The 16745-nt window shown below is 40.1% G+C and overlaps 2 protein-coding genes across 2 annotated transcripts in view; one reads left to right on the forward strand and one right to left on the reverse strand.

The window, feature by feature from the left end:
• The window catches only part of LOC103389085 (ephrin-A5-like), a 1154841-nt gene that overhangs the window by 450034 nt on the left and 688062 nt on the right, over window positions 1-16745 (forward strand). The window lies entirely within an intron of this gene.
• The window catches only part of onecut2 (one cut homeobox 2), a 27488-nt gene that overhangs the window by 10017 nt on the left and 726 nt on the right, over window positions 1-16745 (reverse strand). Inside the window, exon 1 of the mRNA XM_025062768.1 lies at window positions 15815-16745. This exon is cut by the window's right edge and continues 726 nt beyond it. Within this exon, the coding sequence (XP_024918536.1) occupies window positions 15815-16745 (931 nt within the window). The remainder of the gene's footprint in view (window positions 1-15814) is intronic.

The following is a 16745-nucleotide window of genomic DNA, read 5'->3' on the forward strand; positions in this document are numbered from 1 at the left end:
GTTCTACGGCAATAAGGAGAATACGATGCACAGATCTGAGAGTGTGTTTTCTCTGCAACATACTGTTCCTCATTATAAAAGGTGTGATCTGGCCGCATGTCCACAGTAAATAACGAGTCACAGCATGAGTCACATTCCTGTGCATTTTGTCACACACCTTCCTGGACCTAGACCCCGGTTAACGGTACCAGGACACAGCTCTGGATGTTGTAGGGTTTAGATCAGAAAAGTGGATTTTCACATTCTCATTGTTTGTTGTCATTGTTCAGGGTTTTACAAATTGAGTCTTTAAAAAGAAAAGAACAGTGTGAATTTACAGAGTACTACAGTACGTGAGCTGTTGGTGTTGGTCGGATCGACCCACGACCAGTAAATCTGTGAGGAACAAAGAGACAGAGATGTTTTATCTGTGAATAATCTGTATGTCCACAAGGTCTGTGATGACATCACCGGACAAAGGTCTCTCTCTCCCTTTCTCTCTCTCTCCCTGCCTCGCACGCACGCACACACACACACACACAACACACACACACGAGCACAATGTAATGTATCTCCACTTGTTTACCAGCAGAAACCCGCTGACCAATCACAGCCTCTAGAGACTCAGTGATGTCATTGAGCTGATGAAGAAATGGCCTCGGAGGAGTTTGATGTCATCCGTCTCTTTCTCTCCGTCTGTTTTTTTCCTTTATCTTGCATTTTTACAACTTTTTTGAATATAAACAGGTGAAAAAAAATGAAAAAAAACTAGTTAAATGACATCTAATGATATCTGACCTGAAAAAATGTCAAATTTAGAGACAGGATTTATTTTCTATTTTCCTTTAATTTCCCTTACTTCCCTTACATCTTTTCTTCTTTTCTTTCATTCCTTTTGCTTTTATTTAATTTTAACTTTTCTCTTTTTCTTTGCATTTCTACAACTTTTTTAACCCGTTTGTTTTCCTTTGGCTATAACTAAGAAAAATTACAAGTCAATTTTTTTTTTTTTTTTTTTTTGCTGTCTGACACCATGGACTTTAGACCATGTGTATGCGTCCCGCTGGGACACTGTCATCCCAAGTATTTCAAGGGAAACTTTCATCTTTTATATATATATTTTTTTTTTTTGCTGGGACACTGTCATCCCAAATATTTCAAGGGCAACTTTCATCTTTTTTATATATATATATTTTAACAGTATTTTGGCCCAATCCGCTTCTGACCAAAGGCAGTCCGGGTGAAAAGGGATAGACACACAAAAGACTTTTAGACTTGTAACATTTCAACAGAGAGCAGAGTCTGATGCTGAAAGCCACTGGAGAAAAAGTTCAAAACCCTAAAAAAGAAAACATAGCTGACCTTTAACCTGCTGAATGTTGACAGTGAAAAGTTAGAGAGAAGCAGTGTTTGGACACCAAATACACACACAGGTACACTAATAGATGATGAGTTAACCAGCCTCTCGGTGCCTTTTTCTTATCAGCGATGTTCGTTCTTTTTTTCCTTGCGCCGATCTGTCTCAGCGCGCTGAGCTCCAGCGGAGAACAAACACAGGCAGAAAGATAATACTCCCTGATCAATAGCTTCTATTGTCATCACCGATTGATCACAAAAGGAGGCTGAGCAGCTATAAACGGACACAAACCGCTCACCACCGTGTGAGATCAGACCGAAACACGTGATACAAGCCGATCGGATTCCCTGCTCATCGACAGACCAGATCAAAACATAAAGACCTGCGCTGCGTCCTCATACATTTGACCACAACTTACTGCTGATTTATTTCACCGTTTTTTTTCTTCTCTATTTTATTGATTTATTTCTACTTTTATTGTCTGTCTTTATCCTTAGCTCTTCCTCTGATGGGTCCCTGCCCCCCATTTTTCCTGTCAAACCGGTCTCCATTAAAGACTGTAATATCTACAATTGGATCCCTTCCATCCAATATGAAAGGTAATCCAATAACAGACAGATTCAACCTAATGAATCCAGTTATGTGGCCCGATCAAATAGAAGGATTCCCTTCAAAGCCAATCCGTCTGATACGCATCAATCTGGCTGCTTTTAAAGCTTTTATCACTGAACCTGCGGCAGGTGGAGCAGAGCGGAAAATAAAACAACCCGACTCTTAAAGCCTGCAGTCGTCAAGATCATCATGGACGCAGTGGATTGTTGAGTGTCCCCCTACGTCCGGTTAAATTAGATAATAAAACACGACCAGCGATAGCCAGGTGAAGACACTAATGTTGGCTGCAGCTGAGAACATGTTGCTGTTTTTGTCGATGATACCCTAAAGTTTGTAAAAAAAAAACTTTCTCGCTCCTGCACCAAAGTCTATTGCAGAAAACGGTGGTTTTAGCTCACGGGAACAGAGATGTTACAATCTTCTCACCTCTCATTTGCTTTATTTGTGTCACTAGGTTAGAGTTGAGTTTTTACAACCAAAGTCGTTTGTAATCACTGCAATATTGTTGTTGTTGTTGTTTTTTTTTTCTTTTAGCACAGCCGTACTTCAAGTCTAAAGTATTGCCTAAAACAGACGTGGACAAACTTTTTGACTCACGGGCCACAATTGTCTTAAAATAGACGACAGTGGGGGCCGGGTAGATAATATAAATGACATGTAAAAGTTCTGCATAAAGGCTAACATGCTAAATGGCTTTTAGCCTTTTCTACGCCATTCAATGGAGAAATGGAGGCATTGCAGGGAAAAGGCAGAATTATAATGATAATCTAAATAAATTATATAATTTTAAAAAAAAAAGGTCTGGCGGGCTGTATTAAAAAGCTGAACATCCGCCGCCTGGGCTGTAGTTTGCCCATGCCTGTTCTAAAAACAAATTTGTTGATTCAGCAAACCGCCTGCAAATATCTGTTGTAATACTTTAGTTCATATGGCAGTATTTTTTTTAAAATAATAAAATAATCAAGACCCGACCAGTCTTGATTTTTTTTTTCTGAACTGAATACAAGTTTGACTAAATAAAATAAGTTTCGTTGGAAATGCACGTGTAGTAAAACAACTGTGTGTAACTTTTGGTAAAACACTAAAGTAACACTGATGTCTCTATACTACAGTGCTCCCAATGGGATGGAGTGACCTTTCCGTTTGGTCATATGTGAGTATATTGCTTACAATTTTGTTTTATAATGAACTGGGCCCAACGTCACATACAAATGTAACGGTACTTAGTTATTTAAATGAGACATAATTTCGCGGTTCTCCTTTCACTCCTTCAGTATGCCACGTACAAATGTAATGGTACTTAATTATTCAAATGAGACATAATTTCAAATTACACATAATTTTGCGGTTCTCCTTTCACTCCTTCAGTACATCGCAGATTTTTTTTAAAATCCGTTCCGCGGAAGTTTCGCTATATCGTGGTATTTTACAGTAATTTGTTTTTTTTAATTTCCAATATTTTCATTATTTTCGTGATAAAAACATTTTCTAACCTAAGAAAATCAAAACAGTAAAAACATAGCAAAAATAAACTAAAACACATCGCTGGTAGCTTTGTTTACCAAGAGGAAATCGATCACAGCATAGAGCATGCTTTTCTGTTACTCACGCTGATTGGCTCATGGATCGTAGTATCTCTCAGCCTCTACAGGACGTCGCCTATACATCAAAAATCTGGAACTAAATATGTAAAATAAATGTTTCATCAACTAAATGATTTATGACCCCCACTGAACCTCCACGGACCCCTAGAGGTCACTGAACCCAGGGTTTAAGACCTATGATATTTATTTTTGGTGTATCGTTAATATTTAAGAGATTTGATTACATGCTAATGTGTTCCTTGACTTCAAGTAGCCAATCGCACCACAGCCCAATGTCCGTCTAATGGTGGTACTGACATGTCCTCGGGGCTACTAAAAAAGAAATGCCAAATTGCAGATTACCATATCACGTGCTCCGTAGACTCCTGCAGCAGGGATTCAACCAAACAGAGAAGAAACACGTTAGCAGCGCTGGCAAAGCTACATGTAAACAAAACACACCGAGCAGTCGAGTGAGCAGAAATCCTCGTCTGCTGACAGACAGCAGCTTCAGCAACAACTGACACCGCAACACCAGAGGAAATATAAATACCGGCACATAAACAACAATCAATAACCTCTATAAAGACTCTTTTCATCGTGTTACAAGAAACCGGCGTTTTTATTGGTCGACAACGCGCAACGCAAATCTCCAGGCGGCGGTGCAGCACTCACATCGATCACTCACCAACTTATTCATTTGCATCTTTTATTTTATCATCGCTAGTTGTTGGTATTATTCTGATAGAACCATTAAAATGCAGCCTCACTCTCTCCCCCGCTCCCTCCCTCTCTCGCTCTCATCTCTTCCAGGAACAGGTCTGGATCAGGTTCCTGCAGATCAATGGAGATCTGGGTCCGCACCGTTTACGTTATCATTGCCAGTATTAATGCTCTTTTAATCTGCTCGGGATTACAGTCATCGATCCACATCATCCGTACACACACACACACACAAGACCAAATCCATGCTGCGGCTGCTTCACACATACACAGAGACTCACAAAGACAGAGTTAAAGTGAACATTGACAAAAGATGAGACAGGACATGAAATACACAAAACCCACTCCAAAATGTACTAAATATTGACATCATTTAGGTCATGTAGACATCATGTAGGCGTAGTGGTAAAAAAACATGTTCTACATGACAGTCTTGGACACGGAAGTTTGCTCAGGTTCATTCACCAGTCTAAAGTCTACTGCAAGAAAAACCCGTGGACACAGCAGCTGCTGGTGAATTCCTGCCAGCTTTCATTTGTTTGTATCGCAGAGGTCAATCAAAACAAGTATTTCAACCATCATTACCACCAAATAGAAATACTAAGTATATGCTAGGGAAGTCAATGCAGTGGTATGCAGCGTTTAAATGATGATGTTGATCAAGTCTGACTTTGGACTGATGTCCTCACACTTCTCAGCCAATCAGAGCATTTGGGAGCAGGACTAAGATTGCTGCAGCTCTCACGTGAACAGAAACATGGACAAACGTATAAGTTCCTTTAGTATCATTTTCCTTCCCTTCCTTCCTTAGAACCTGAGGTATTTATAATCACTGAGAGGACTAACTTTGTTTTCCACAGTATCTCGTTCATTTCATTGTTGTCTATAAAGCAGTACTTTCGAAATAGAAATACGCAAAACACCTTTAGATTAATAGCTATTTCAAATTATGGAAGTCATTTTGATCAGAAATTGAAACGTGCTTGGCAGTACTAAAAATATATTGATTTTTTTTTTTTTTTTTTTTTGCTTTTGCACAATTTTAAGTCAGTGGAAACAAGGTGTGCCTTTTGGGCTAAATATATAAATAGACTTTTTAAATTCATTTAATTTAATAGTTAATCCTTTATAATGCATAACATGCTGCATATAATGCATTATCATATATAAAATTTGTTTTGGGTTGTAAGAAGGATGCAAAACCGTCAGATAAAGCAATACACTTATTTAATTATCACTCTGTAGGCAGAGATCCGGCAGCCATGTTTTCACTGATGGTGAGCGTAGACATTTTAGGTATTCTTCTTTGTCTTTTAAAGTTGCCTGTGAGGCGACATGCTATTCCTGCCTGTCTCTGTGCATTTCGCCTGCAGACAGACTTATTTCAGCCGCACAGTGACACCAATACTAATGAATCTGAGGGAGGAAACAGATGATAAGAGTAGAGGGGGGAGCGGGGGGGAGGGGGTTAAATGGCTAGAGATGTCCAAGGTCTATTTAAAGGTGCTCTATGTGTCTCATATAAACATCTGTAAATCAATCCTACATAATATTTGGGATACGCGTTTGAATAATTGAACAGCCAGCGCTCAAACACACTCCTGCTAAAACACAAGTAACATCCAGACTTGCTTGTGCACATCCACTCTGGATACTATACGTTCGTACAGGTCTGTATTATCGATCGGGCCTTAAAGAACAATGTAAAGTGCATCCTGTCCAACATGATATTAAACATTTAACAAAATACATGAACAAAAAAAAAAATATCCTAGAAGTAATAAGTACAATTACTGTCACGTGTAGTTGAAGGAGTTGAAGAAAATATATTGACAGTAAATTTATGTAGGTTAGCATGCTGATGCTAATGTTAGTGATTCCACCAAAGGCTAAAAACCAGGCAAGGAAAAACCTTGACAGTGTGAAGCATGTTTTTTCCTTTATAATTCAATCACATTCAAATTTTCCAATGCTTGCCCCTAAAAATTCATGCTAAATTTAGCTAAATTAAAGCTGAATCTAGCTTAAAAAGTAAGCTAAAGCTCCACAAAAAGCACCAAACTTTGCAACCAAAAACTGACGGTGTAACAGTGCGCTACTAAAACGTTGTTTTGGTTTGGTTTTTTCTCATAAAAACATTCAAATTAAAATAGCCAAACTATATTATTTTATAGAGAGTGATCACTGTAGCAATTGTCAGTTAGTTGTGTGACATTTAGATAGATAGAAAGATAAATAGACAGACTTTCACTAATTAGCTACTGTGAGTCATTGTTTTAGTAGCTTTAGTTAGCATCAGGATCATTAGATAGAACTAAGCTACTAGTTTAGCTACTAAGCTAAAGTTAGGGGCAAGAGGAGACTGCTGGATAGATGTTCGTGTAACTCGCTACCGCAAGTTATTGCTGCATTAGCTTGTTGGCGATGGACTTTATGCTAACTAGCTATGCTAGTTTTTGCTACATTAGAGTAGTGTCAAGACTGGATTATTAGACTTATTGGCATCAAGTCAGAGACAGAGCTATACTGTATATGTTTCAGTTGTGCGTCTGCGTTCGCTCCTGTGCGTGTTTGTTTGTTCTCGTTGTTGTTGTGCAGCTCTGTCTGATTGTGCTCCCGCCTCAACAAGCTCACAGTCCAGGTGTCACGTTCGATTTGACCAACGCAATAAAGCGGCGACAGGACCATTTTCTCCTCTCAACCCCAGTCGCCCGGTCGGCCCCAGGCAGCACTTCCACTGCTCCGACTACACTGCAGCAGCGTAATTGGTGCAGACAGTCTTAACGAAAAATCACTACTCTATTCCTCTGATATTCTTATTGGGAGCTACAGTGAAGGTTGCACAGACTGTGGGCACAAACGAGGCTAATGTTTGGAGCTCGCAGATTTGATCAAGAGGTTTGGCTGGAAGAATATGATGCATTCGGGAGCACATATGTGGCTGGGCATTCGAAACTTCCACCAGCTCTGACTTATTATCAACATCCGGGGGTGTCCTAAGATTTCAGTTCAAAGAAAAAAAAATTCACTTTTACAAATTGCATATAATCCAAGCAAATATTCACGGGCGTCTTCATTTCACTGCAATGCAACACAACCACTGAGGGACTTGAAGTGTTCCGACTGGTTCCTGTCTGCCAACACCCAGATAACAGTTTCTGCCAAATCTTCTCACGCTGACACACAAACAAACATCTAAACTCTCAGCCGAAAATCCATTATTACAGATCAATAAGCAGCCTGTAAATATGCAGGGAGGTCAAAACAGATGAGAAACCCTGAAAACAGACGCAAACTGTATTCCCACCATCCAAGAGTGTAACACACACACACACACACACACACTCAGTAACTGCTGGTAATCGGTGTCATAAAGCCCAGTCCTGCTTATTAATAATGCACACTGTGTCTGCTTGCAGCAGGGTGCGTAAAATGGAAAATATTTAGGCTCGTCATTCAGATTTTCAGAACAATTTGACTCTAAGTGGACATTAAAGGAAGCATCAAACTGCTCCTGCCAGGGAACGTCCAAGAGACACAGGCACAAACATTGTACCTACTGTAGGATCACAGTAATACAGTAATACCTCGATATACGAGCATCTCGACATCTGAGGATTTCGAGATACGTGCAAGCCTTTGAGCAAATTTTTGCTTTACGATACAAGTAAAGAGTTGAGATACAACCACGCTTACAGACGCAGATACAAGTAAAGATTTGAGATACAACCACGCTTACAGACGCAGACGCTAGGTGGCCGAGCAAAGCAGCCCAGCTGCCTCACGCGGTCACTTCACGTGTTCGTCGACCTCCGTAATCTCCCGCGAGACTTCCGTATTGTGTTTGCGTTATCTACGAGATTTTCTCTCTATTTTGGTCATTATTTTTCATAATAGTGATGAGTCCTAAGAGAGTCAGTGGTAAGGATGGTAGAGAGAAGAAGAAACGCATGATGACCATGGAAATAAAGCAGGAAATTATGAGCATGATAAATATGAGCGTGGTGCCCACTAAAGAAAGGATACAAATCGAAAAAAAATAAAAAAATAGAAAGTAAAAAAAAAGAAATACGTAATTGTCTACGTACAGGTCACCTCTCTCCCCTCCTCCTCCTCCTCCTCCATCAGCCTCTACTGTATCGTCTGTCTCGAAGGTAAGAACTCATAATTAAACCACATTATATTTTATATCACAGGAATCCTTATATACTATATATATTTTTTAGTGTGTGTATATCGACCAACCGATATTATCGGCCTGATATTAGCATAATCATGTAATATCTGTGAGAATCGTCGGATACTAATAAATATGCTGGTTTAAATTCTATGCTGAATGGCTTGTCCTGGGACGTTTACCACAGTTTTGGGGGAAAAACTACTGTGTCCACTTCGGCTCAAAATACTGAATTTATGAACGGACTTTGGAGAAAAAGTTGGATTGACAGCCAAACCAGCCATCAGGTTTAATTTAAAGCAGTAACATTTTGAAATTATTATATTTTGATCTTTTATAAACATTGCATGAATTTGCTTTAGCATAGGGATCACACATGATCTCTTTGCTGTTTAGTTTAGCTGTTGGCATTCCCTTTTAAAATGAAACTGAAACCTGTTGTCCCCTGTATATTCTTCAACTTTCTCATAACAAATCTCAAAGAGAAAATCCATGATTTTATAATATAACAATTTTTTTTTGTCTATTTGTAAGGCAAATTGCAAAATTTTTACTCTAATGTACGAAGACTTTTTTTTTTTCCAATTTCATTGTCAGTGACAACGTCCTACCAAACGAGGTTGCGCTCCAACAGCTGCCACAGCGTAATCACGCCCCAAAAATGCTGATTTGGTCAATAGGGTTTGGCATGGGTGAGCTATTGATTCATGCAGTAACACAAGTGGGTTAACAGGACAGGTAAACTGTGATTTTTAACTGGTGGTCATGTGAAACGTATTGAGTAGTTTGTGTTGCTTTCGTTTTGTAGTCATGCTCATCGACGGCCACTGATCACTTAGCCGGAGGAACTACCTCTTTAAATGTTTACGCTCTTTCTGCAGAGATCAGCTGTCGGTTGTATTAACTTAACTGTGACGATGTGGACTGTCAAAGAGAGGAAGAGCAGCAGCAGTGTTTAGCTGAGCCATGCTAACGCTGATTTAAAGCTTGTTGTTTTTCTTTTCGTCCATATTTCACCTGCAGCCTCAGACAGACAGACAGACAGAACATCCTCACACCAAACAATAGACTCTCACCATCTCTCTCTCTCTACCCCTCTCTCTCTCTCTCTCTCTCTCTCTCTCTCTCTCTCTCCCTGCCCCAGCCTCCATTTTGCCTGGTTAACCCGGCTGCGAGGTGAAGAAGAAGAAGTGAAGCGAGCAGACCTAGGCGGGTCACGCCGAGATTCCCATCAATAATTCATCGGGCCGCTGCTGCCTCTGCTCTTGTGTGCAATTCCCCGGACAATCACATAATACCTCCCCCCAAAAGAGAGAGACAGAGAGGTAAAGAATGAGATTCATTTTTTTTTCCCCCTAAAATACACACACCCAAACCTCAGTCCTGATATTCAGACTCTTTCTCGTTATCCCGATAATTGCGCTGCTTTTTTATTTTTATTTTTTTTGATTTTCCTCGATACTGTGCTCAAATTAGGGGCGGCCAAATCTTGGAGGACATGTGACCATTAAACCGAGGCGAGGTGATGGATGACTCGCTGCAACATAAACGCGCCTCATTCCAGAAGCGCAGACGTTAATCTGCTGCTGCTGTCGCTCCGTGGGGGGAGGTGCACGCGGGTCGGATGACAGCGGCGGCGGCGGCGGCCTCTTTAGATCTGACATTTGGTGACAAGGTCCAACATGACCGTGGAGAAGTTCTGAGGGATGTTGAACAAACATACAGAAGAGTACAGTTTACTCTCGCTCCCTGTTGCTGTGACCACCAGTTCTTTAGACCCTGAAACCAAGCGATTAGAACAGGCATGGGCAAACTAAGGCCCGGGGCCTGGATGTGGCCCGTTCAGCATTTTAATCCGGCCCACCAAACTTGTCCAAATTATATAATTGGCTTGTGTTGTGATTAATCTTCTCCCTTATTCTTCACCCTACAGGTGGCGTAGAGAAGGCTAAATGCATTTTCGCATTTTATCATTTACGCGTGACTTTTACATGTCATTTATCTTAGTTCACACGAATGCGCCATCTATCTGCTCCTGACCCGTCCTCCCTGTTCAATTTTAGGACAATTGTGGCCCACAAGCCAAAAAAATTGTCCATGCCATGTCATGATGTCTGATTTTAAATTCTTTGTACTCCGGAGGTGCTGCTTTTGAACAGTTCTATCTGTACCGCAGTTACAGTTTCATCCAGCAGAGGGGGCTCTAAAGACAGATACCCTCCTAGCCTATGATTATCTTGCTGATAGCAGGCGACCGTGTGCCTTGCACATACAAATGTGTGGCGATTCCCATAGCCTTTAGCCCAAACTTTATGTTTTTCATAGAAAGTAAAAAGGACACATGTCCCACAAACGTCACTCATCTGTCTCCGTCCCTGCCTCTGTCCTTGTCAGTCTCTGTCTCTCAGCTGCTCCGAGGGTCAGAGGAACGCGTTTGCTCCATCTATTGTCTGAGCGCCGCAGCTCCGACCTTTGACCTCAGCTGTATTGGTTCACTTTTGCTGCCGTTGTTGATTCCGAGGCTGCTCCTCTGCTTCCACCGTGGACGTAGGAACCGTAACATAACGTCCACAAGGACAGAAAATAGCCTAAAAGCTCTGTGAAGATGTTCACACAGATCATTTACCTCAGGCTGAACGCTCTAACCTGCTCCTCTGCCCTCTGTTGTCCACAAACCTCCAGTGTCTGCTGCTCATGCTAAGGCTTAAAAAAAACAAAAAAAACATCTTCTGCATCAAAGTGATGATATTTCATCACAAACCTGACCAACGAATACATTATCTCCAACCAACTTCTAACTTTACTAAATATTTTTGGCCAGTTGTCGGTCATATCTGTTCTTTTTTTTTAATTGCCTGTCTATTCATATTTTACATCCATTTTTTTAAAACTTAAATATCAGCTTAACTTAACCTTCGGGTCAAGATTTAACTTTTTTGGGGGGATAATTTATAATTAATACATTGTATGTATTTTTTAGCATTCATGTGCTTTGTTTTTTTTTTTTTTTCAGGCTCAATCTTGTTCATAGTTTTCCACTTTTTCGTCATCAATGGTTGGTTTCCCTTGTAGTCTTTCATATTTCATGGATGTGTGTTTTATTTCGGCTATTTATTTGTGTTCACTAATGAGCTAACTGTTAGCATTTTTATTCAAAGATTTTACCAGACAATAACTCTTTATAAGAGTTATTGTCTGTGGTCTAGTAAATGGTCTGGGGTCCTGGACCTGAGTCTGACTTTACATCAATACATTTTCTAAACACGTTTTTCCTTATAGTAAAGTTAATTAACTGATCAAATGTGTGTTATCGTATAGAGTATTAACACACATTTGATTAGTTCATTAACTTTACTCTAAGGAAAAATGTGTCAAACATACAGCCCGCGGGCCAAAACCGGCCCGCTCGGGGGGTTCGACACGGCCATTTTAATGAATGTTGAAAGTGAAAAAAAAAGGACAAACACTTTATGCTAGTGATGTTCTGTCAAGTATTTCATTGAAATATCCCCCCCCCCCCCCCCAGTGTACTTGTACTTGAAAACCAAGGGTGGAAATATGGGACTATGGGATAAGTTTGACATCCCCGCTCTATACCATTTTTTTTTGTTTACGGCGCAGTAATCCAGTCACGACTGGATCGTCATTATTTATTAAGTTTACTACAGGAACAAATCTGACTATTTGTAGCGGCTCGTGTCCTGTGTCCTAAAGTGACTTTATAGTATCAGAAATGATCAATAATCAGCTCCAGTGACAGTTTGAGGTTTGACTGGCGAACATTCGTCTCTCTCTCTCTCTCTCTCTCTCGTACACACACACACACACACCCACACAGCACTAGTGTGTGTGCAACTGATTCTGCTCCTGGTGACATTTTACAAACACGGTGTTGGGAGTTACAGCTGATCACATGACTGCTCCCCCAGCGCTGAACCCTCCATCGCATGGCCCTGACCCTCCGTCACTTTGTCATCATTAACCTACATCATCAAACAGCACATCTGACCATCGGATCACCTTTAATGTTCCACAGAAATGATCCTCCTCGTGTTAATGTCACACACACACACACAGAACCAGATTAGTTCTGGACCATCAGCTGTCAACTGCACACCTCCAACTTCCTGTCATTAACAAAATAAAAAGGACTACTTTTTATTTGTAATGCAGTAATTGTAAAAAAAAAACACCAACTTTGGGATCACTGAAACACAACTTTGAATTCTGAACCAATCAACTGAATATCCTAAATACCAATTACTATTGAATTCACCATTTGTTATTACATGAAATTAGCATTAGCTGCACAACAGAACAAATTTACAACCAAACTAAACAAGAAAGGACAAGAGAAGAAAAAAACAATATTATACTTATAAATCAATTTCTGACTTTTGAAAAACATCAATGAACCAAAGTCTAAGTATAGAATAAAATAAAACCACTTTTTTTCTAGATCATTAGCAGCGACCCAGACAAAAGAGCAGTCGGGCCCATCAGTGAGTTGCGACCATGCACTTGAGAAACATTGTCTGATTCAAACAATTCAAATCATCGCTTAAATAACAGGTAAACAACCTTTAACTCATCAAGTCATGTGACGCTAAACAGCTTCAGTGATTCAGCAGAAAATCCAGACTCCAGAGAAAGGAGTTTGTTGTTTATTGTTCGTTGTTTGCGCTGAATTAATTGGTCAAACCAAAATCCAAAAAACCCATGTGAAGCAACAGCGACAGAAGAGCAAAGAGCCGTTAGCTGACTTTGTGTAAATGCACAGATTTGCACTATTTTCTGACTTATGGAACTCATTCTTAATGAAACAACAAGGCGTTTCTCTTTATTTTATATATTTATTTATTTTTAATTTAACCAGATTTTTGTTTTTATCCTGAATCAGTTTTGTGAAATGAACAACGACGAACATGAAAGAAATCTATTTAAATGTCAATTCAATTCCAGTTACTTATTTATTCATTTGTTTATTTTATTCATTTATTTATTTTTGCTTTCTCTTGACAACTCCAAATAATTAGCAATAAAAAGAAATCATTCTCACAATTGATTTTCAACATTTCGCTCATTTTTTAAAATTTGGGCAGTTAAAAAAAAAAAAGTTTCCCCTGTGAAAATGTACTACAGTGAATATATTTGTTTCTAGTTGTTTTTATTTACCCACCCACAGAAACCCGTCAGAGTTCTGTTTGAACACTCTCCACCTGACTCTTATGAAGTTACATTTGAATCTAAACACGTCACTGATTCACACTGTTCTGTCAGTGAATCCAGCTACAGTCGTGACATTCCTGTCACTGAAATGGGTTCAATTTTTGGTTTATATTTTAACACATTACTTATGTGTATTTGTAAGTGGCATGGACTCGGTAGGTAAATACTGTCGTTGTTTTGTTTTTTTTTATCCTGCTTTAAAATATTCAAAAGAACAAAGACTGACTTCAATCTAGACAATAACAAAAAAAAGAGGAAAAAATAAAGTAATGAAGTTTTAATAATCATAATTGTTTTATTAATTATGGTTTTACCGTAATTTTATCAGTAATAAAAATTAAAATTTAAAATTTAAATCCTATTTTAAAAAATACATTTTTTGTTGAACATTAGAATTTCTTAAATTATTGCAAGAGTTGGGGTTTTTTATCATCAGTGAAAGAAAACGAATAAATGAGTTAAAAGAAATATTTAAATAAACAGAGACTTGATTAAAGTCTCTGTTTATTTAAATGTGTGTTTATATTTAAATAAACAGAGAAATCATTTTTCTCTCAATTTTAAACACTGGATGCGGATGTAACTTCACACTGAAAATATCGACTGTCGTGTAGTTCATGTTGAGAAAAGACATATGGATGCAGCTGTTGTTTAAAATAATGTGTGAAATGTTGGGTTTTCTCGAGTGATAAAATACAGTGACTGTGTTGAATTGAATTATTTTGTATTGACTAAAGAAATCCTCTGTATAGGTCAAATATTTTACACACATCTACTGCAGTTTTAATGTCTGAGAGACAAGTAAAAGTTATTTTCTGAGTTATTACATTTATTTAAATATTATATATATATATATATTTAATATTTTAATCCGCAATTAATTTTACAAATTATTACAAAATAAAATTATTAAAAAATTAAATTTAACTTTCAGATGTTCTCTGTTATGTTTAAAATGTTTGATGTTTAAATTTTTGGAATTTTGTTCTGTTTTGAGTTCATTTGTCTGTGGACATCATAGCTCAATTTTTCTTTTTCTTTTTTTACTTTTAGATCATTTTATCGTTTTCCTCTGATTTAATAATATAATCATTCAAAACTCAGGGACGTTTAACGCTTTAAACATACATTGAGAAAACCAGCATAAAATAGTTTAGCAACCTCTAATTAAAGGAATAAAATCTAAATAAATTCCGCACAGACAGACTGAGCCCCAAACTCATCCCCAGAGTCAGATATCTCACATTATTTCTCCAAAAAAAACAAGGATCAAATCATCATCTGACTCTGATCCATAAAAGCCTTGTGATGCCGGGTTTATGTGGTTCCATGATAAATGGTTCTCTGCTGCTGCTGCTGCTGCTGCTGTTTTTGTCCCTGCAGACAATAGAGGCTCCATGTTGGGGGACAGAAACCCACTTCCTCACTAGAGGGGGCCCCAGACCAGACTAGACAAGAGCTACAATGATTCATATCAACAATACGTCCCAGCAGCAGCAGCAAAACATTTTTTTTTTTTTTTTTACAAAAACCCCTGAAATATCCAGCAGAAATGAAAACACCTGGTCGAAAAGAACTCTTCACTACTGAGAACAGATTCCAGTTTGCTTCACTTTAAAACACAAACAGGTGAAAAAGTACATTCAAAAGATAAAAGGAAATCACAGGAAGAACAATCTATAGGGTTGGTAAAAACAACTGAACTTTAAAAAAAATGTGATAAATCAAATGATGTTGCATGTTCAATAGTTTCGGGTTTTCCCTATTTTCTACCATTTAAACACACCTGCTTTTGCTAAGGAAAATGTTTTTAATCAAGGTTTGCTTCAAGATAGAGATAGATAGATAGATAGATAGATAGATAGATAGATAGATAGACCCTTTTCTCTGGCTTGATTAAATCTAGGTTAGTCTACAGAGAGCTGGAGAGAGCACAGTGTTGGAGGGAAATCCCATGACCTTGTCATTTCCTATCGATCTTCTTTTTCTGACTGATCAATGATGGTAATCATAACAGCAGTCATTCCAAACAAATGCTCAGCACAAACACAAACAACCGACACCCTGCAGCTGAGAGGACTTGTTATTATTATTATTATTATTATTATTATTATTATTATTATTATTGTTACGCACCGCTCTGGCCGCTCCTACCTGCCAGTCTGAGCGCCGACATCCTCTGGAACTCGGGCTCCTGCAGCCACTTCCACATCCTCCTGAAGGTCTCCCTGCCTGACTTTAGTTTACTCCAGGGTTTGGGGTTCCTCAGCAGGTCTGACAGCGTGCCCTGGGAGCGGCACAGCACCCTCTGGGCGAAGATGGCCTGCGGGATGCTGTACCTCTTCAGCTCCGCCGTGATCCTCTGCGCCACCTCTTTGGTGTTGATCTCTTCCAGCTGCCCCGTGCCGTTTCCCCCCTGCGTCCCCGAGGAGGAGGGCGGTCTGTCTCGCGTGGAGCCTAACACTGGCCCGTGGGATGGAGACTGGAGATGCGCGTGGGGGTGGTGACCCGCCGAGGAAGCGCCACCGGTGGTGCCCGGGTGTACCGGGTGGTGCATGCCGTTCAGGTGCGGCATCATGCCGGCCGTGTGGCCGCCGAGGCCTCGGTGCTGGTGGTGGTGGTCCCCTCTGGCCAACATGGAGGCAGTGTGGTCGAAGTTCAGCATCTTGTCGTGGCCGCCGTGCGTCGTCGCGCCGTAGTTGTGAAGACCCTGCTGGGTGTTGGGGTGTATGGAGCTCAGACCGTTGCCCAACACCGGGGACAGATTCTGACCCATCCCGGACATGTGGTCCTTGTGGTAGGGGCTGTAGAGGTTGTTCATGCCCGGCAGCCCCCGCTCGTCCCGCATCAGTGTGAAGCTGCCGCTGACGTTACCGGAGAGCCGCTGGTGGTGGTGGTGGTGGTGATGGTGGTGATGGTGGAACTTGTCGGACACGGTGGAGATGGGGGGCAGCGGCTGCAGCGGGGTTAAGGTGGTGTAGGTGCCGCTCATCCCCATCCCCGGTGAGGAGGTGTCGCAGGGGACGCTCATGGCGTGGTGCAGCGGCAGCGACAGGTCGGGCCGGTACTCCCCGCTGCCGTCCAG

Source organism: Cynoglossus semilaevis, chromosome 14 (assembly GCF_000523025.1).
Source record: "Cynoglossus semilaevis isolate Cse_v1.0 chromosome 14, Cse_v1.0, whole genome shotgun sequence".
NCBI classification, from domain to species: domain Eukaryota; kingdom Metazoa; phylum Chordata; class Actinopteri; order Pleuronectiformes; family Cynoglossidae; genus Cynoglossus; species Cynoglossus semilaevis.